This window comes from Schistocerca piceifrons, chromosome 5 (assembly GCF_021461385.2).
Source record: "Schistocerca piceifrons isolate TAMUIC-IGC-003096 chromosome 5, iqSchPice1.1, whole genome shotgun sequence".
Classification (NCBI taxonomy): Eukaryota; Metazoa; Arthropoda; class Insecta; order Orthoptera; family Acrididae; genus Schistocerca; species Schistocerca piceifrons.
The window spans coordinates 41,664,923-41,687,756 of record NC_060142.1 but is presented as its reverse complement, the minus strand read 5'-3'; the positions used below and the strand labels follow the sequence as shown (position 1 = coordinate 41,687,756).

The 22,834-nt window shown below is 45.9% G+C and overlaps 1 protein-coding gene, 1 non-coding gene and 1 pseudogene across 2 annotated transcripts in view; all 3 read right to left on the bottom strand.

The window, feature by feature from the left end:
- LOC124798162 (probable cytochrome P450 6d5) overlaps positions 1-22,834 on the bottom strand; it is a 34,768-nt gene that overhangs the window by 9,778 nt on the left and 2,156 nt on the right. Inside the window, exon 2 of the mRNA XM_047261445.1 lies at positions 10,892-11,331. Coding sequence (XP_047117401.1) covers positions 10,892-11,331 — 440 coding nt within the window. The remainder of the gene's footprint in view (positions 1-10,891; positions 11,332-22,834) is intronic.
- LOC124799928 lies at positions 1,386-1,503 on the bottom strand (annotated as a pseudogene).
- Positions 12,563-12,646, bottom strand: Trnas-gga. Its single transcript is given in 2 exon segments — positions 12,563-12,597; positions 12,607-12,646. It is a non-coding gene; the product is annotated as a tRNA-Ser (tRNA).

The following is a 22,834-nucleotide window of genomic DNA, read 5'->3' as shown; positions in this document are numbered from 1 at the left end:
AATGCAATATGGATCTACACTTTATCGACTGATGAATTAGCACATCTTATCATTAGTGACGTTTCCGATGCTTTCGCCTAGTTATACACTTCTTTCGTAAGACTGATTCATTTTAGTGAAATGAATGTAAATATAATGTATTGTAGACACTAATCCATTGCTTTTGCTTTTGTTAAGTATTTGCCACTTTGCTTATTATATGATGCTTAAACAAGGAAGTGGTGTAAAGTAATGCCTCCAAATACTTTTTTCTGTCTCCGTATCGGTTAACGCATTACATGTAATGCATTATACTCGGTCGACTTTCCCGCTTCGCTGACTCAACTTGGAACCCTCTCCCATGAGAGAGGTCCCAATAGTAACATGTAACAAGGCGGTGTGTAACGAAATTACGTCAGTGCGCGAGAAACAGCACGCAGTAATCGGGTTTCTAGCCGCATAAAAAGTGCATCGAACTGAAACACATAGAAGAATGAAAGCTGCGTACGGTGATGTTGCTGGACCATGCACGAGTGCTGCGACATGTGCAACAATCCGATTCTTTGGGTTCTCTGTCATCGATCATCGTCTGATTTTCATCTGTTCCCAAAACTTAAGGAAACACTTCGAGGACTTACTTTGATAGCGATGAAGCGGCGCAAGTAGAGGTGAGGTCATGGTTTCGTCAACAAAGTCAAACATTCTTCAGCGATAGTATCAACAAAGTGGTCTCTCGTTGGGAGAAATGTGTTCGTCGCCAGAGTGGCTATATTAAAAAATAAATATCTGGGCATAAAGATTAAAGATGTTGAATTTTGGAGGCATTACTTTTGAACACACACTCGCAGAAACTGGTATTGTCATACTTCAACAGGATTAATGTATTATCAGTGTTGAGCATAGTTAAAGATAGTTCTGTTTAGTGCATTATGTACAGATATGAAACATGTGTTTATTGTATTCACAAAGACCCGAAGATTGTGCCAAAATCGATACCAAATATAGCAAGGTCTTGAAATATAGCTGAAGGATTCATTCACATTCCAAAAAAACGTAAGAACTGCTGGCATGGACCGGCTTATCTGAACATGGATATACGAAGAGAGAATATAGCATAGTCTGTCTATAAACTGAAGAGTGAGTAGCGCTTATGGCGTGGGAAGCAGCTGGGAGAAGGCTACAGGTGCTGCACTAGAAGCACTCAGCACTCCGTCTTGAGGCCACAAGTGGCCCATCGGGACCATCCGACCGCCGTGTCTTCCTCAGATGAGGATGCGGATAGGAGGGGCGTGTGGTCAGCACACCGCTCTCCCAGTCGTTATGATGGTTTTCTTTGACCGGAGCCGCTACTATTCGGTCGAGTAGCTCCTCAATTGGCATCACGAGGCTGAGTGCACACCGAAAAATGGCAACAGCTCGTGGCGGCTTGGATGGTGACCCATCCAAGTGCCAGCCACGCCCGACAGCGCTTAACGTCGATGATCTGACGGGAACCGGTGGATCCACTGCGGCAAGGCCGTTGCCTGCACAAGAACGCAAAGGATCAATTTCACATCTAGCACTGCAGTATGCGGTGAATTACGTAGGTTCTCTTGATGTATGCTTCTTGCACTGTTCAAAACAATTAGTGGAACACCTGAATAAACGTCCGTAGATTAAACCTATTTAGAAACAGGTTGTACCTGAGGTCTGTTGCATGGGTTGGGACCTTCGCTTTCAATGTAAGCAACAATTAGAATCATTCGCCATCTATTGTCTTTGTCATGCCTTACAGTGTCGGGTGACACGTCACAAGGAAGTGAGTACCGGCGTTCCATTGTTTCCGCGCGGGATAAGCCGAGCGGTCTGGGGCGCGGCAGTAATGGACTGTGCGGTTGGTCCCGGCGGAGGTTCGAGTCCTCCCTCGAGCATGGTTGTGTGTGTTTGTCCTTGGGATAATTTAGGTTAAGTAGTGTGCAAGCTTAGGGACTGATGACCTTAGCAGTTAAGTCGCATAAGATTTCACACACATTTGAACATTTTTTTGTCCCATTGTTTTCTACTGAGATACACAGATAGCAGTTGTCTTTGTGAACGTTGTATTCAACTAAGCACATGCAACGCGACATCCTAATGCAATGCACGTCACAAGGGCATTGATCCGAAAAAGGACTTTCCGCCGTGTTGCTGCAGATGACAGGGCCTCACCATGTGTCATCCATAGACTGTGGACACGCTACACGGAGACAGGTCAGTACACAAGGCGAGTTGGACAAGGTCGCCAATGCATTACAACCCCATGTGAAGACCGTTATCCGACCATCTCCTTGCTGTGGCGTCGCACGGATATCGGCAGAGAACTGCAATACGATCTCAGAAGAGCTTCTGGAGACCAGACTGTAATGAACAGGTTACGATAAAGGACCATGTTATCCAGATGTTATGTACGAGTACCCCACTTGGCAAGACCACATCTTGCAATTCGCCTTCAGTTCTCCCATTCCCACGTCAACTGGCAACTTCGTCACTGGCGAAGCTTCTTATTCACAGACGAGTCCATAATTCCTCTGACTTAAGGTGATGGTCGTGTTCGTGTGTAGAGACGCGTGGTCAGCGGTACATCCCAAATGCTGTCCAGGAAATCGACCGATTTCCGAGGTTCTGTGATAATGAGCGAGAGCTGTGGCGTTTTTGTAGAGCTCCCAGTGCTAAAGACAAGCAACACTGTGTCACACAGTCGTAATAATTAATGTGGGGCACACGACGAATGTATTCGTTACGACAGTACACCTACATCTGACGTTAATTGGCTATGTCAATATTGTGGGAGAATTTTGATATCAAATTGATTGACTACTTAATTAAAGCGATCAATTAATCCCCTCTCATCCTCTCCCGCCTCCTGGGAAATCCCCCCTCTCCTCTGGCATACCCCCCTCCCCCACCTCTACCTAATCCACCCCACCCATCCCTCTTTGGCAAGAAATTCCAATTTTGCTGAGAAATTCAAATTTTCGTGGTAAATTCAATTGCCAGTTGCATTGGAGTGGATATAATAATAATAATAATAATAATAATAATAATAACATACTTTCATTATAAAATTTCATTTTTCATATATGTTGGTGTCAGAGGATGTAGGGTACTCTCTTTTTTTATCATATTTGGAAGGTGCAAGTATTACCCTACTGGAGGATGAACAACTATACCCTAATTATGTAATTCCTCTGTACAAATAATGTAACTTTTAATCCGTCTTGATTGGAAAATGTTTGTTCATATGACCGGTTTCGGATCCTTTAGAACCATCTTCAGATCTGATACTTCGGTTACAGGAGTAACCCGTCCAAATACAGCAACTTCCACATGCTGCATCACATACGCATACATTTAAAAAGATTATGAGCATTTACATGCACTGACACAGGTCCAACACACATTGCAAAATATGTTGCAAAAACCTGTGCCCCAACACAGCTATCGATCATAAAAGACATCGTCTAGACACTACTACATTCCGCAGATGTAGTTTAAAGATCATGCATAATAATAATAATAATAATAATAATAATAATTACACCTTCCTTAGGCGACTACAGAGCAGAGCACACAGCCCTCATCTCTGCTCACCACCATAGCCACGGCACAGCGCGGGGCATGCGAACACCTCTAGCACAGCACACGACCGTCTCTCACCGGAGCAGCACACCTGAACCAGCTATTGGTTACGTGGTCAACTGAGGCCTGCATGCTGACAGTCACGACGTATGGGTGGCCTACTAGCCGATGTGTCACCCTGCCAGCCTGCTGAGTGCCGTAAGAAACCCATGAGGACACGTGCTGGCTACCTGCTAAGGCGAGCAGTCAACTGTTTGCGCGTACCACCCCAACCATCCACTGTGGGCCACATAAGCCCAAACAGACACGCACTGGTGGCAACTTGCTTTGCTGCATCGTCACTCTCCACAACTCGTGGGAAACACTGAAGCACTTCCTGTCAATTTGTTAAGCGTTCTGTGTGTGTGGTGCTAAATATGTGAGCAATAGCAAAATATCTGCCTGCACACCTCCCCATCCCAAATGCGTCTGAGCCTGCAGACCTGGGTTTTCCCCAGGCCCAGCTTTGTCGGCAGCTTCCCTTGTTGACTGTGTGGTCATAATTACCTCTTAACTGCCGCCTAAATCTTGGCAAACTGCGAAGGGATTAGTGGAACACCTGCACAATCAAGTGTCACCGATCTCCAGAACTGGTGGGAAACACGGTGGCGCTTCTTGTCTGAACACCTGCAGACACTCCTCAGGTTGTCCAAAGCCATCTTATCTCCCCGGATCAATTGGATGCTCAAATATCTCATGAGGGCCTGGGTGGGGTGTGGGGTATACCAGGATATTGAACAATATGCTTTATGTCATCCCACCTGCAATCGAGACCATTCTGGGATGTGTCTTCGAGATATGCCAGAAAGGCAGACCCTGTGAACAATAGCAAAAGATCTGTCTGTAGACCATACCATTCCAAACCTGTCTGACCCAACAGACCTGGATTTCCATCAGAATACCCTCCTATAGAATGAGTGTGGTGCAAAGACTTTCCTCAACCTGATCAGCATCCTATTCTTCTCAGAACACCTGGGCACTTAAATGTCACACAGGATCTGTGGCGAGACAATTTCGATATGTAGGACAAATTACATTCACACATAAACATCTGTCAAGCACTAGACACAGTTGTACAAATAACTATATAAAGTCTGCCTCCCCCCCCCCTCCCCTACGTCCCTGCAGACAATTAAGTGTACTTCCCAGAATGATCGAAAAAGCTGAAGGACGCTTTTGCCCTGCCTGTAGACCACCCCATCCGAAATGTGTCTGAGATTGCAAACCTCAGTTTTCCCCAGTGTACGGTCCTGTAGATGTGTTCCTACTAGTTCCCGCCAAATTAGTGGACATAGTACTGTGTCCAGACGTATTCCAATCTCTGTCTTCCTCTACAGTTTTTGCCCTCTACAGCTCCCTCTAGTACCATGGAAGTCATTCCCTCATGTCTTAGCAAATGTCCAATCATCCTGTCCCTTCTCCTTATCAGTGTTTTCTACATATTTCTTTCCTCTTCGATTCTGCATAGAACCTCCTCATTCCTTACCTTATCAGTCCACCTAATTTTCAACATTCGTCTATAACACCACATCTCAAATGCTTCGATTCTGTTCTGTTCCGGTTTTCCCACAGTCCATGTTTCACTATCATACAATGCTGTACTCCAGACGTACATCCTCAGAAATTTCTTCCTCAAATTAAGGCCGCTATTTGATATTAGTAGACTTCTCTTGGCCAGAAATGCATTTTTTGCCATAGCGAGTCTGCTTTTGATGTCCTCCTTGCTCCGTCCGTCATTGGTTATTTTACTGCCTAGGTAGAAGAATTCCTTAACTTCATTGACTTCGTGACCATCAATCCTGATGTTAAGTTTCTCGCTGTTCTCATTTCTACTACTTCTCATTACCTTCGTCTTTCTCCGATTTACTCTCAAACCATACTGTGTACTCATTAGACTGTTCATTCCGTTCAGCAGATCATTTAATTCTTCTTCACTTTCACTCAGGATAGCAATGTCATCAGCGAATCGTATCATTGATATCCTTTCACCTTGTATTTTAATTCCACTCCTGAACCTTTCTTTTATTTCCATCATTGCTTCCTCGATGTACAGATTGAAGAGTAGGGGCGAAAGGCTACAGCTATGTCTTACACCCTTCTTAATACGAGCACTTCGTTCTTGATCGTCCACTCTTATTATTCCCTCTTGGTTGTTGTACATATTGTATATGACCCGTCTCTCTCTATAGCTTACCCCTACTTTTTTCAGAATCTCGAACAGCTTGCACCATTTTATATTGTCGAACGCTTTTTCCAGGTCGACAAATCCTATGAAAGTGTCTTGATTTTTCTTTAGCCTTGCTTCCATTATTAGCCGTAACGTCAGAATTGCCTCTCTCGTCCCTTTACTTTTCCTAAAGCCAAACTGATCGTCACCTAGCGCATTCTCAATTTTCTTTTCCATTCTTCTGTATATTGTTCTTGTAAGCAGCTTCGATGCATGAGCTGTTAAGCTGATTGTGCGATAATTCTCGCACTTGTCAGCTCTTGCCGTCTTCGGAATTGTGTGGATGATGCTTTTCCGAAAGTCAGATGGTATCTCGCCAGACTCATATATTCTACACACCAACGTGAATAGTCGTTTTGTTGCCACTTCCCCCAATGATTTTAGAAATTCTGATGGAATGTTATCTATCCCTTCTTCCTTATTTGACTGTAAGTCCTCCAAAGCTCTTTTAAATTCCGATTCTAATACTGGATCCCCTGTCTCTTCTAAATAGACTCCTGTTTCTTCTTCTATCACATCAGACAAATCTTCACCCTCATAGAGGTTTTCAATGTATTCTTTCCACCCATCTGCTCTCTCCTCTGCATTTAACAGTGGAATTCCCGTTGCACTCTTAATGTTCCCACCGTTGCTTTTAATGTCACCGCCGGCCGCGGTGGTCTAGCGGTTCTAGGTGCTCAGTCCGGAACCGCGCGACTGCTACGATCGCAGGTTCGAATTCTGCCTCGGGCATGGATGTGTGTGATGTCCTTAGGTTAGTTAGGTTTAAGAAGTTCTAGGGGACTGATGACCACAGATGTTAAGTCCCATAGTGCTCAGAGCCATTTGAACCATTTTTTAACGTCACCAAAGGTTGTTTTGACTTTCCTGTATGCTGAGTCTGTCCTTCCGACAATCATATCTTTTTCGATGTCTTCACATTTTTCCTGCCGCCATTTCGTCTTAGCTTCCCTGCACTTCCTATTTATTTCATTCCTCAGCGACTTGTATTTCTGTATTCCTGATTTTCCCGGAACATGTTTGTACTTCCTCCTTTCATCAATCAACTGAAGTATTTCTTCTGTTACCCATGGTTTCTTCGCAGCTACCTTCTTTGTACCTGTGTTTTCCTTCCCAACTTTTGTGATGGCCCTTTTTAGAGATGTCCATTCCTCTTCAACTGTACTGCCTACTGCGCTATTCCTTATTGCCGTATCTATAGCGTTAGAGAACGTCAAACGTATCTTGTCATTCCTTAGTACTTCCGTATCCCACTTCTTTGCGTATTGATTCTTCCTGACTAATGTCTTGAACTTCAGCCTATTCTTCTTCACTACTATATTGTGATCTGAATCTATATCTGCTCCTGGGTACGCCTTACAATCCAATATCTGATTTCGGAATCTCTGTCTGACCATGATGTAATCTAATTGAAATCTTTCCGTATCTCCCGGCCTTTTCCAAGTATACCTCCTCCTCTTGTGATTCTTGAACAGGGTATTCGCTATTACTAGCTGAAACTTGTTACAAAACTCAATTAGTCTTTCTCCTCTTTCATTCCTTGTCCCAAGCCCATATTCTCCTGTAACCTTTTCTTCTACTCCTTCCCCTACAACTGCATTCCAGTCACCCATGACTATTAGATTTTCGTCCCCCTTTACATACTGCATTACCCTTTCAATGCCCTCATACACTTTCTCTATCTGTTCATCTTCAGCTTGCGACGTCGGCATGTATACCTGAACTATCGTTGTCGGTGTTGGTCTGCTGTCGATTCTCATTAGAACAACCCAGTCACTGAACTGTTCACAGTAACACACCCTCTGCCCTACCTTCTTATTCATAACGAATCCTACACCTGTTATACCATTTTCTGCTGCTGTTGGTATTACCCGATACTCATCTGACCAGAAATCCTTGTCTTCCTTCCACTTCACTTCACTGACCCCTACTATATCTAGATTGAGCCTTTGCATTTCCCTTTTCAGATTTTCTAGTTTCCCTACCACGTTCAAGCTTCTGACATTCCACGCTCCGACTCGTAGAACGTTATCCTTTCGTTGGTTATTCAATCTTTTTCTCATGGTAACCTCCCCCTTGGCAGTCCCCTCCCGGAGATCCGAATGGGGGACTATTCCGGAATCTTTTGCCAATGGAGAGATCATCATGACACTTCTTCAATTACAAGCCACATGTCCTGTGGATACACGTTACGTGTCTTTAATGCAGTGGTTTCCATTGCCTTCTGCATCCTCATGTCGTTGATCTTTGCTGATTCTTCCGCCTTTAGGGGCAATTTCCCACCCCTAGGACAAGAGAGTGCCCTGAACCTCTATCCGCTCCTCCGCCCTCTTTGACAAGGCCGTTGGCAGAATGAGGCCGCCAATGCTGATTATTTATCAAAATTTAGGCAGTGGCGGGGATCGAACCCGGGACCGAAGACGTTTTGATTATGAATCAAAGACGCTACCCTTAGACCACGGGAAGATCCCGTGTCCAGACTAAGCGCCTGCAACTCTCGCTTCCCGCGAAGCAGACCGGTACAGCGGGCCCCGGACCGAGTAGGGGTCAGCCTGGCCGGTCGTCCCGGAAACATAGACGCTTCCCAGGGACCACCAGGAGGCGTCCACGGCGCCGCAAGAGGTCGCTACAGCCGCGGACCTCTTTCCTTCCACTCGACACGTGACTGCAAATAGAGGCAGCCATATCCATCCGTCGAGCAGTATTTAGGCTGGCGCAGGAGCCTGGAGAGGCAGTTCACGCCGAGCGAGCGCACTGGTGTCATCGTAGCCGCCGCGTCATTGTCCATCGCCGCCAGCGTACCGGAGCCATCCTCGCAAGGCCTCCCTCTACTCGTCCTCGGACGAAGGGACGGCAACGTGGACTCCGCGTCGCTCTTCACGCGACGCCCGAAGCTTGGTTTTGTGAAGTTGTATGGTTACTACTGACAGTTTATGTTTGGAAGAATCTCTAATTTAGTTATTGGTAGGCTTGGAAGATCAGTCCTACCTCACGAATATTGTTTTGTAAATTTTGAAGAAAGACTTTAGTTTAAATGAAAACGCTATAACTCACACTCTGAGATTTTCCTATCCGCGGACGGCGGATATATTACAGAGCTTATGTATATACACCCTCAAGAGGTTGAAACTCCGAATGCGGATGAAATCGACACATGCTTCTGTGACACCATCCTACCAAAAGTATATGAATACCTACTAATAGCACACGGGGTAGCTGTTCGTTCCGAGGCGCCTTGTCACAGTTCATGCGGCTCACCTGTCAGAGATTCAAGTTCTCCCTCGGGCATTTACAATTGTATATCACGTAAATTTGAATTTCCCACCAATAGGGGTGGGATGGGTGGGGGGGAAAGGGGAGGTGGATTTCCTACAGTGATGGGGAGGAGGGGTGGGGATTAAATGGTCAACTTAATTAATTAGGCAATCAATGTGATATCAATTTGATATCGAAACTGTCCAAGAATCGTCTTTGGTCCACTGCTTATGGCAGCAGATGACCAACGTGAGTGCAGCACAACATCGCCTGTAGTCCCTCACCGAGGATCGTGACCATATCGGTTGGATCCTAGACAACTAGAAAACCGCGGTCTGGTCATACGAGTGCCAATTTCAGTCGGTAAGTGCTGATGGTAGGGTTTGAGTATGGTGCAGACCCCATGAGGCAAGAGTCCCAGGTTGTCAACATGGCACTGTGCAAGAAAATGGTGGTTTCATAATAGTGTAGGCTGTGTTTACATAAAATCTAGTGGGTCCTCTGGTCCAACTGAACCAAAACGACAATGTGCTGTGTTTCCAGGGCACAACTGTTCACAGTTGGTTTGATAAACATTCTGGACCATTCGAGTGAGCGAGAATAATCGAAATGTCAGTTTGTGCACAAACTCTTGCACCAGTAACACTTTCGCAATTATGGACGGCTACAGAGGCAACATGCCTCAGTGTTTCTGCAGCGTCTTCCAACGACTTGTTGAGTCCACGCCACGCCGAGTTGCCGTACTACGCCGGGCAAATGGAGGTCCGACACGATGTTACGTAGTATTCCATGAGTATTGCACTTTTTTTCCCTTTATTGTAATTTTGATACCTGTACAAACAACAGGTAAGCTGCCAGCAGGATTCGACGCTGCTCTTCAGCCTTAGAGTAGACAATGAGTAAACAGAAAGAATACTCATAATTGACATAATGGTGAAACAGTAGACATAGAATACAAAACATGGAGCCGTTCACACTCGATGATTGTTCACACTACAAACTGTTAACACGACGCACAAACACTGATGATTTCGATGGCACATGTGAACGATGGAGCGTGACGGCGAACACTAAACACAAAACAAGATGGCACACACGAGAAACGGATCGCGATGATCGCCGGCGCGCGAATGTCCACGCAACGTGTGCGAGCCCGGGGACCTGCCAAGAGGGGAAGAAGGGTGAGGGGGAGGGAGAGCAAAGATGTTAATGGCAGAGGAGTTGGGAGGAGGAGTGGTGGGACGGGGGTAGTGGAAGCCCGGTGGAGGAGTGGGGAGAAAGGGAGGGGGGAGGGAAGTGGGAGAGAGGAACAAACACAGGAAGAGGGAGGGAGGATCAAAGTTGGTAGGAGGGGTAGATGGAGGGGAGGAGGGCATCATCAGGGAGGGGGAGTTGACGGAAGCCACCTTGAGAGAGGGTGTGGAGAGTGGAGAGATGGAGAGCAGGTGGGACATGGAAGTACAGGCGCGGCAGTGGACGAGGGTGGGAGAGGATGGGAGAGACCAGCGGGTGAGGAGGATCGAGTTTGCGGGACGTGTAGAAAACCCGTATCCGGAGTATTGTACCTCCGCGTGTTACTGAAAGGAAGTATGGGGGTTAAAGACTGTAACAAGAGAGCGAGATTTGAATACAGTAAGCAGATCCAAAATGATGTAGGATGCAGTAGATATTTGGAGGTGAAGAGGCTTGCACAGGATAGAGTAGCATCGAGAGCTGCACGAAACCAGTGTTCGGACTGAAGACCACAACAACAACATCCGTACCGTTTCCACAGCTGTTGTGGGGTTCCCTCACCTGCTGAAAGATGGCGCGCAGCGTGGTGCCGGAGAAGGCGGGCACGAGCAGCTCTCGGGAGCGTCGCCACCGCCCGCCCGCCTGGTGGAAGAGCCCGCGGGGCGGCGGCACGTTGGCGGCCAGCCCGTGGTCGTGCAGCGCGCGCAGCGCCGCCGCCGCCGCCTGCGGGCTCCTGGCCAGCAGCACGGGCCGCCACAGCAGGTAGACGCCCAGCACCGGCGCCGACGCCGACGCGGCCGTGGAGCACAGCCGAGACAGCTGCGCGCCGATGTCGCGCGCCAGCAGCACGCAGCCCCAGCCGTCGCCGTACGGCGGCAGCGGCCACAGCTGTGGCACGCCGCGCCGCCGCCAGTAGCTGAACCACCAGGCCGATACAGCGGTCACCGACAGCACGGCGCCCGCCGACCACAGCGCCGGCGCCGCCGCCAGCGTCACCACCACTACATGCCACGGGTCATTTATAACGTGGGCCTCACACTTTTTTTTTTGTAACTTTCAGACCTAAGTCTTCAGACCCTTTCATAGAGTATACATGTGGTATCTGTTCTTTTGGACGCCATTTTGATCCGGCAGCCACTATGAATCACGACACAATGGAGTCAAAGGCATTAGCTGCCAGTGGGCATTGATTTATATCAATGGGACAAGTTGAAACAGTGACTGAAACCCAGTCTGCTGGTTACTGGCAGATCTGCTCATCAGTATGCCATCCAGACACAGTGATCACCTCAACCGCAAGGACATATCCAAAAGAACAGACGCCACGTATATATAAAGGAACTGGTATACCTGCCTAATATCGTGTAGGGCCCCGCGAGCAAGCAAAGTGCCGCAAGACGACGTGACATGGCCTCGACTAATGTCTGAAGTAGTGTTGGAGGGAACTAACACGAGGAATCCGGCAGGGCTGTCCATAAAACCGTAAACTTATGAGGAGGTGGAGATCTCATCTGAACAACTTTTGCAAGGCATCCCACATATGCTCTATAATGTTCATGTCTGAGGAATTTGGTGCCCAGCGGAAGTGTTTAAACTCACAAGACTGTTCATGGAACCACTCTGCAGCAATTCTGGACGTGTGGGGTCTCGCATTATCCGGCTGGAATTGCCCAAATCCGTCGGAAACTCTCAATGTACATGAATTGATCCAGGTGATCATACGGGATGCTTATGCACAAGAGTCGTATCTAGACGTATCAGGGGTCCCATATCACTCCAACTGCACACGCCCCACACCATTATAAAGCCTTCACCCGCTTCAACAGTCCGCTGCTGACAAGCATGGTCCATGGATTCATGACGTTTCCTTACCCGTACACGTCCATCCACTCGATACAATCTGAAACGAGACTCTTCCGACCGGGAAACATGTCTCCAGTCATCAACAGTCCAATGTAGGTGTTGACGAGCACAGGCGACGCATAAAGCTTTGTGTCGTGCCGTCAACAAGGGTACACAAGTGGACCTTCGGCTCCGAAAGCCCATATTGAAGGTGTTTCACTGAATGGTTCGCACGCTGACGATTGTTGATCACCCAGCATTGAAATCTGCAGCAATTTGCGAAGGTTCAAATGGCTCTGAGCACTATGGGACTCAACTGCTGTGGTCATAAGTCCCCTAGAACTTAGAACTACTTAAACCTAACTAACCTAAGGACATCACACACATCCATGCCCGAGGCAGGATTCGAACCTGCGACCGTAGCGGTCGTGCGGTTCCAGACTGTAGCGCCTTTAACCGCTCGGCCACTCAGGCCGGCAATTTGCGAAGGGTTGCACTTGTGTCACATTAAAAGATTCTCTTCAGTCACTGTTGGTCCCGTTGTTGCAGGATCTATTTCCAGCCGCACCAATGTCGGAGATTTAATGTTTTGCCGAATTCCTGATATTCACGGTACCCGCGTGAAATGGTTATACGAGAAAATCCCCGCTTCATCGCCTCTGATATGCTGTGTCCCATCGCTCGTGCGTCGACTATAACACCACTTTCGAACACACTTAAATCTTGATCTGCCATTGCAGCAGTAGTAACCCATCTAACAACTGTCTTATACACGCGTTGCCGACCGCAGTGGCGCTTTCTGCCTGTTGACGTATTTCTGTATTTGAATACGCATGCCTATACTAGTTTCTTTGGCCCTTCAGTGTCTACGGTCGCAGGTTCGAATCCTGCTTCGGACATGGATGTGTGTGATGTCCTTACGTTAGTTATATTTAATTAGTTCTAAGTCTAGGGGACTGATGACCTCAGTTGTTAAGTCCCATAGTGCTTAGAGCCATTTGAACCAACCCTTAAAGCAATGACAACCAATAATCCCATCAGTGCAGATGCATTCCATGCACGAAGTCTTACGGAAATCGGCGAGCTGCCGCAAGTAATGATGGTAACGAACAAGGGCACAACATCAGTAGTGTATCGCTAAGTTCAGAATTTGGGTCTAACAGGAGACGTGCTAGGGTCGGCGGTGTGGTTGTAGTGACGACTGTATTCAGATGGCGCAGTCGTCAGCGCATCTTCCTAGCAAGCAGGTTCGAATCCCACTCTGGTACACATTTTCAACTTGCTCCATTGATATCAATTTTCATTGGCAGCTAATGTCTTCGATTTCTTTGAACCTTTTGCAGAGCATCTTTCTTGTTCTTCCAGTGGCTTCGCCACAGTGGTAACACCAGTTCCCATCAAGTCATTGAAGTTAAGCGCTGCCTGACTGGGGTAGGACTTGGATGGGTGACCGTCTGCGTCTGCCGAGCGCTGTTGGCATGCGGGGTGCACTTAACCCATGTGAGGCCAATTGAGGAACTACTCTGCTGAGAAGCAGCAGCTCTGCTCACGAAAACTGGTGACTGAGAGAGCGGTCTGCTGAGGGCGTGTCCCTCCATATCCGCACCAAGTCATGCCTATCGGCGAGGATGACACAGCAGCGGTCGGACCCTTGGGTTTTGCGAGGCCTGTTCGGATGGAATTTTTCTTGTCCCAGCCGACTATTCATGGCAAGTGAGTCCAGTGTAGTACCGCTCACCAGTCACCAGTGGTCGTTTCCATTTAACTTCAGTGATAAAACTGTGTGTGTTGTGAAACCTGTGTGCTCTCCAATTTGGCATCCTAACTGTGAAATATACGAGGATTGAATGAAAAGTAATCTCTCCACCTTCGTTAATTGGGCTTGGATGGGAATATTTTAATAAATCAAACGCATAAATCACCCTTACAATGTGATCTTTAATTACCAATATTCACTTTTCCAAGTAATCACCAGCCAGTTGGATACATTTCTACCAACAATGAATAAGTTTTCTGAAACCGTCACGGAAGAAGTCGACACTCTGTCTCCGCAACCACAGTCTCACAGTTCTCTCAACGTCTTCATCAGAAGCATAATGATGTCCCCGCAGATCGTCTTTCATTATCGGGAACAGCTGGAAGTCAGCCGGCCGAAGTGGCCGTGCGTTTAAAGGCGCTGCAGTCTGGAACCGCAAGACCGCTACGGTCGCAGGTTCGAATCCTGCCTCGGGAATGGAATTTTGTGATGTCCTTAGGTTAGTTAGGTTTAACTAGTTCTAAGTTCTAGGGGACTAATGACCTCAGCAGTTGAGTCCCATAGTGCTCAGAGCCATTTGAACAGCTGGAAGTCAGACGGTGCTAAATCTGGACCATATGGAGGATGCCGTACGGTGGTGAGATTCAGTCTCTGAAGTTCTGCTGTGGTGGCACTTGAAGTGTGTAGCTTGGCATTGTCATGCTGCAGGAAAACATTTCCCTTTTCCTTTCGGACCCTTGTTAGCCGTCGTTTCAGAGTTCGCAGCGTTGTGATGTAACGCTCTGAATTTATTGTTGTTCCACGATCAAGGACATCAACATGGATAACACCATCGGCGTCCCAGAACACTGTGGCCATGATTTTTCCAGCTGAGGCCTGAGTCTTGAATTTCTTTTTTTGGGGTGAGTCTTTTTGTCGATATTCCACAGAGTGACGTTTCGTCTCCGGGTCGTAATGGTATACCCACGTTTCGTCTCCTGTCACAATTGAATGGAGAAAGGCATCATCTTCATTCTCGTCACGCGAGAGGAGTTCCTGGCAAATTTCAAGTCTGTGCACTTTCATTTCAGGAGTCAGCATCCGGGGTATCCATCGTGCACAGATCTTCCGATAGCCAAGGAAAGCAATAATGTGACCCACACGTTCTCGTGAAATGCCGATAATACTACCAATTTCTCTCTGAGTATAAGACGATCGTCCTGAATCAATCTGTCAAGATTTTGCTTGTGAAACTCGGTGGTTGCTGTCACAGGACGTCCAACTCTTTGTTTGCCAGGCAGGTCAAATGTTCCCACCTCAACATCTTTAAACTTACTCGCCCAACGACGCACAGTACTCACAATAACAGAATCACCATAACCTGCTTTCATTCTCTGATGAATCTCCTTTGGGGTGACACCTTCTGCTGTCAAGAATTGAATGACTGCACGTTGCTTAAATTGCATTGACCGACCGTCTGCGCAGGGTTCCATACTTTGCACGGTAACACAACCGTTCAATGATAAGGCTTCCCGCTAACTAGAGCTGTAGAGAACAGGCTACGGAACAAGCCAGTACCCGCCGCATACCAATGCCGGCAACTTTTGAAGAGCTACGAAGGTGGAGGTATTACTTTACAGTCAACCCTTGTATGTTATGAGCAACTATCCTTCTTATATTGACCGAATTTACAAATTTAAAATGCTGGCAGATCCTACTGATTAACAGGTATAATCTTACGATATAAATTCTAAATAATAAATCAAGTATTGAAGTCAGACACTCTGTATTGGTCTTGAGATAGTGAAACTAACAACGCGCATATTACCCAGACTACATTCATCTAGCATTTGAGAATTACAGCATTTGTTGACTTCCAACAAATTTTATACCTAATTTCAAACCTCTTCGAAAGTTTTTCTCGCTGACAGTCCCCACAAAATGATGAAAGGAGAAGAGTATATAGCTTACTATCTTTTCGCTGTTCATGCAGTAAAATTTAAACATTGGGCATGATGTTTTAATTTACTATTCTCTACTCTGCTCGCAATACATTTTGCAGACAGTATCTACATATACCTCTAAATATACCTGCGAAATTATATCATGCTACCTCTCATAGTTCAGCACACATGACGTCATAAACACTGAGGTGTTGGAAAAACTAGTATTTCTTAAAACAGAGCTGTTCTATACATGGGAAATCGATTCTTTAAAAAAAAATCGGAGCTGGGGGGTGGGGGGATACTGACAATAAGAGAATTAAGGAACTGGCCGCGACAATAAATTTATTAACAAATGAAGCGAAAGTCATAGTGAATGATCTTCTCAAACGCCTTTTCGTAAATTCTCCAGACTACTGAGAACTGACAGAATAGGAAAACTCTCATCCAAACATTTATGTGTTCTAGAAAATGTGTGCAAATGGCAGCCAAATGATTACCAAACACCGCCACAACGGGACCACAGAATAGTACCATTCAAAAGTAATCACCACACACGTTAAGACATTCATTCCCCTGGGAGACGAGACGATCAATTTCCTGTTTCGTAGAACATCAAGTCAAAATGCACAAGAATGCTGTCGGACGGAATCATCCAGTTGCACGATAAAGCCAGCCCCCACACTACCAATCGGACGAAGGCTACGCTTCAGCGATTTGGTTGGGTAACAGTGCAACATCCTTCGAACAGCCCGAATCTTCCACCGTGTGATTTTCTCATCACCTGAAGAAAGACATGCGTCGATGTCTGTTTTCGTGGAACGAGGAAGTGCATCAGATGGTTCGGTTGTAGGTCCGTCAGCCGCGACCGCGTTCTTCAAAACGGGAACAGATCGTCTCGTCTCCCAGTGGGATAAATGTCTTAATGCCTGAGGCGATAACTTTTGAATGATACTATTCCAAGGTCCCGTTGTAGTGGGTGTTCGGTCTTAATTTGAGTTGTATTGGGTGTGCGGTTTTTATTTGAGTGTCAGTCATACAGACATACACATCGGACCATATTTACAGAATGACAATTATTGAGCTATATGAAATAAAATCGTCATAATTTCTGAACGGTTTGCGTTAGGGCGTTCACACTGCACGTTTGGCCGCCGCGCGTGATGGGAATTAGTATGGTTTGATTTAGCCACGAAGCCCACTTTCATTTGGACGGGTTCTTCAGTAAGAATCCTCATTTCGCGATCAAGAAGTCTCTTCACCCTCAACGGATGACTGTGTCGTGCGCAATGTCCAGTCACAAAATAATCACTGCGATATTTCTTGATGGCACGGTGACTACCGAACGGTGCCTGAAGGTTTTGGAAGACGTGTTATTCTAATTATGCAAAGTGACCCTGATTTCGACAAGGTATGGTTCATGCAAGACGGAGCTCCACCTCATCGAAGCAGGAGAGTGTTTGATGTCCTGGAAGAGCACTTTTGGGACCACATTCTGGCTCTGAAGTACCCAGAGGCCACTGGCATAGGCCTCGATTGGCCGCCATATTATCTGCATCTGAGCCCATGCGGCTCCTTCTTGTGGGGCTATATTTGAAGACAATGTGTATAGTAATAACCACAAAACCATCGCTGAGCTGAAAACAGCCATTCGGGAGGTCATCAACAGCATCGATATCCCGAAACTTCACCGGGTCATGCAGAATTTCGCCATTCGCTGCGCCACATCGTCGCCAATGATGGCAGGCATATCGAACATCTCATATCCTAAATCCGAATACCTTTACTGACGTTTACATGTTCAATAAATTGTGTGTACAGCGTAGGTTGTAAGTTATAGATAGATAGATATTCAGCGATCACAGGCCCTGCAGACCACGCGCTGCTTCCACAAACCGTATCCATTCCTTCCTGTTTTGTGCCCGGTTCCTCCAGGTGTCTTCAATTCCCAGGCCTGCTAGGTCCTTCGCCAGGTCGTCCATCCAGCGCTGCCTTGGTCGTCCAATGGGTCTTTTGCTGTTTGGTTTCCCCGCTAGTGTCATCTTCGCCTTTCTTCCATCTGGCATACGGGCTACATGGCCCATCCATTGTATTCTTTTGCTGTAGGATAGTTGGTTGTCGCATCAGAAGGTAGATTTCCTCGTTTTTCCTCCTCCTACTCCAGTCTCCGTTATCTAAAACTGGCACCCATATCTTCCTCATTACTCTTCTTTCAAATATTAATAGTTTTTCCCTTTCTCGTTTAGTCATGCTCCATGTTTCTGAACCGCACATTACTGCAGGGCATATCACTGTGTTGCAGATTTTCATCTTAGTGTTCACTGAGGCCAGCCGTTGTGGTCGAGCGGTTCTAGGGGCTTCAGTCTGGAACCGCGCGACCGCTACGGTCGCAGGTTCGAATCCTTCCTCGGGAATGGATGTGTGTGATGTCGTTAGGTTAGTTAGGTTTAAGCAGTTCTAAGTTCTAGGGCACTGATGACCTCAGAAGTTAAGTCCCATAGTGCTCAGAGCCATTTGAACCATTTGTTCACTGAGATCGATTTAGAACAAAGTGTCTCTCCGAGAGAATGCATGCATTTCGTTTCCACTGCTATTCTTTCCTTGATGTCCATTTTTATGTTGCTGTCCGTGGTACATCAAGATCCCAGGTATTTGCACTGGTCTACTCTCTTGAACCTCTTGCCACCTATCTCAAGAAATTCTACCTGCTCTTATCTTCTTCCTAATTGCATGAACTCTGTTTTGCCTCAATTCACTTTGAGCCCTAGCTTCTGTGCATTATTGTCGATTTTCTGGTACATTTCTTTCAACTCGTTCTTTGATTCACTTAATAGTACTGCGTCATCTTATAATGAATTCTACTCTGTAAATGATGAAAGTCTATATGAATGCAGCTTGCCGCTAACTTGGTGTAATGTTTTGTCTGTACAGAAGTGTATCTGTCGCCTTTATCGCTCTTTCACCTTCACACATAAATCGGTACAATAAAGTCAGGGCTTCGTGTTTTCTTATTAGGCTGATCCGTGAAAAGACAGACAAACTATTATGCTAATGGAGGATTCTGAGTAATTTCTCGAATTTCATTCCCTCTCTCTCTCTCTCTCTCTCTCTCTCTCTCTCTCTCTCTCTCTCTCTCTCTGTCCTTTATCTGTGTACAGTTTAACTATATTATTTACGTGAAATCAGCCTAGTAGAATCTCGGGTGGAGCCCTTCGTCTTAATGTTCAGCGGCTGGCTTGCTGGAAAAGATCTTTACATTTGTTATTATTATTAAGCGCTGCATTCAGTTGGGAAAATCGATCGTTTGAACAGTTCGTTCAGTTTACGACAGATCTAAAATTTCAGATGTGGACGAAGCCTTTTTGGACGATTTATAAAAACTCAGAGATTGCAGGCTCTCTTCGTCACAGCTGAAACTTCCCAATTAATTACAGGGCCCAGACAATCATCAGTGATTCAGACAGAGAACTCATTCATCATTCACTCTAGAATAAAATGGTCACAAACCTTATTTCTGAGGAAAATTGTATATTGAATCCATTTTCGTACATGTTCCGTTTCCTGTTGGTTCCAAGTCTCATGTAATTTTCTTTTACAGGTTTTTCTTTCTCTTTATCTATCACGCTAGCGGCACAAACTTTCCTAGCTCGCTTTAGCGCGAAGAAGAGTAAATAAATCTCTTTTAGCAATCCGAAAATCTTCCAACCGATACTTCCGAAGCTGTTCCTTTCTCCCACTATAATAACCATGGAGCATACATTTCTGTACCTCTGTTGTTCCAAAGAATAAACGTACTAGAAAAATACCTTGACGTCGGTGCATATATTACTAGAAAATCTGATCAGATACTTTTCAAACGTAAATAAATGTGGATGATTTGATCGACCATTATTAATTATTGCGTGGTAGAGGGTAATTTTCCGTGGGGAGATTACAATCTGCATGGCAATTTATATTTTTTTCATATAGTTCATTAATTCTCATCGTGGAGAAGGCAGTAAATAGCGCGTTTTTACTTTATCATTTGTATCTTGCTTCCGTTCTGAGTGTCACATAACATCGAAAATGGTGTTTTTCTTTCTACGGATATTTTTTTCTGGTTGAAACAATTTTAATTAAAAACGTATATCTATTTATGTTCGTAGAATGAATTTTCACTTTGCAGCGGAGTATGTGCTAAACTGAAACTTCCTGCTAGATAAAAATAATACACCGAGAGATTTCCTTCTTCCACGCTCACTAGTTCTGCAAGGTGCCCAAGAATGTTCTGTGAAGTTTCAAAGTTAAGAGATGCCGTACTGGCAGAAATAAAGCTGTGAGGACGGGTCGCGGTCGTGCAGGGATAGCTCAGTCGGTGGAGCCCTCGCCCGTGAAAAGCAAAGATTGCAGGTCCGTGTCCAGATCTGAGACACAGTATTAATCTGCCAGGAAGTTCTCATTCAAGTGTAGTGTAGTTTTTTCTCGTCCAGGTGTCCTAAGGCATTCGGTCTTCGGAGGGAATACTAGTAAGAAAAATATCGTAATGCAAGTTTTGAACTGTGTCACGAAAACAAAGCAAACGATAAAATAAAGGTGGAGCATACATGAAAGCACAAAATACATTCTTGCAACGTGACTGAGTGCGGCGACAATAGGTTAACTTCGACATGTTAGCAGATGACTTCAAGGTTCCCTGTTTCTGTGCTTGCACAATCCGTAGCATACGCAATTTTCAGGAGCACAACACTTGATACAGTCGGTTGATCACTGACGTCACCGACCTGCTCGTGACGTCTTGGGCGGTTGATTAATTCGCAGACAGGTGACGCGCATCCATCACGACTAGTCGATTCTGACAAAAAAGTCGATCGTGTAAAACGAGCTTTAGGGCGGCGGACTGGCTGTTCGAGGACGTACGTTTTGCCCTTATCATCGAGAAAACGTTTTTCTATTTTTACCTCGTCTTTATTTACTTCATCTGTTTGTTTCAGCTGAGATGAAGCACCTAACTAACCACTTTAGTATATTTTTGTACATGCTTACGTATGCATTTTTCAAATATATTTCGATCTCTGCTCAAAAACTACGGCTGATGTTGTTTTTAGGAATATATTATAAAGAAACGATGTTTCACTGCATGACAGAATGGCGATGTACTTCCAACATGATGGATGTCCGGCACATAGCTCGCGTGCGGTTGATGCGGTATTGAATAGCATATTTCCTGACAGGTGGATTGGTCGTCGAACCACCATACGATAGCTCGCACGTTCACCGGATCTGACGTCCCCGGATTTCTTTCTGTGGGGAAAGTTGAAGGATATTTGCTATCGTGATCCACCGACAACGCCGCCAACATGTGTCAGCGCATTTTCAATGCATGTGCGAACATTACGGAAGGCGAACTACTCGTTGTTGAGAGGAATGTCGTTACACGTATTGACAAATGCATTGAGGTTGACGGACATCATTTTGAGAATTTATAGCATTAATGCGGTATTTACAGTTAATCACGCTGTAACAGCATGCGTTCTCAGAAATGATAAGTTCACAAAGGTACATGTATCACATTGGAACAACCGAAATAAAATGTTGAAACGTACCTACGTTCGGTATTTTAAGAAACCTACCTGTTACCAACTATTCGTCTGAAATAATGAGCCATATGTTTGTGACTATTATAGCGCCATCTGTCAAAGCGAAAAAAGTGGTCCAACTAAAATATTCATATTTCTTTACGTACTACACGAATATGTAATAAAAAATGGGGGTTCCTATTTAAAACAACGCAGTTGAATCCGTTTAACCTATGGCAGCGCCATCTAGCGGGCCAACCGTAGCGCCATCTGGCTTCCCCCTTCAAGCTAGACAAGTTTCGTTCTTTGTAGTTTTTTCATTTCACGCTTATTTCGTGAGATATTTGGCCCGGTCACGATCAATGGACCACACTGTATAAGACAACAAGCGTCTGCGCAGTTGTTAGGCCCTTTACTGCTGCTACAATGGTAGGTTATCAGGATTTCAGTAAGACTGAACGTGCCGTTATAGTCGGCGCACGAGTGATGGGACACAGCATCTCCGAGGTAGCGATGAAGTGGGGATTTTCCGATACCACAGTTCCGCGAGTGTACCGTGAATATCAAGAATCCGACAAAACAATAAATCTCCGAAATCGCTGCGGCCGGAAAAAGATCCTGCACGAACGGGACCAACGACGACTGAAGAGAATCGCTCAACTTGACAGAACTGCAACCATTCTGAAGATTGCTGCAGGTTTCAATGCTGAACCATCAACAATTGTCAGCGTGCGAACCATTCAGCGAAACATCATCGATATGGTCTTTCGGAGCCGGAGGCCCACTCGTGTACCTTGATAACTGCACGACACAAAGCTTTACGCCTCCACTAGGCCCGTCAACACCGATGTTATACTATTGACGACTGCAAACATGTTGCCTGGCCGGACGAGTCTCATTTCAAGCTGTATCGAGCGGATGGACGTCTACGGGTATGAAGACAACCTCATGAATCCATGGACCCTGCATGTCAGCAGGGGACTGTTCAAGCTGGTGGAGGCTCTGTAATGGTGTGGGGCGAGTGCAGTTGGAGTGATATGGGGTCCCTGGTACGTCTAGATACGACTATGAAAGGTGACACGTACGTAAGCATCCTGTCTGATCACCTGCAGCTATTCATGTTCATTGTGCGTTCCGACGGACTTGGTCAATACCAGCAAGACAATGCGACACGCCACACGTCCAGAATTTCTACAGAGTGGTACCAGAAACATTCTTCTGAGCTTGAACACTTACGCTGGCCACCAGACTCACCAGGCATGAACATTGTTGAGCATATGTGGGATGCCTTGCAACGAGCTGTTCAGAAGATACCTCCACCCCTCACACTCTTACGGATTTAGGGACATCCCTGCAGGAATCATGGTGTCAGTTCCCTCCAGCACTACTTCAGATGTTAGTCGAGTCCATGCCACCTCGTGATGGGGGA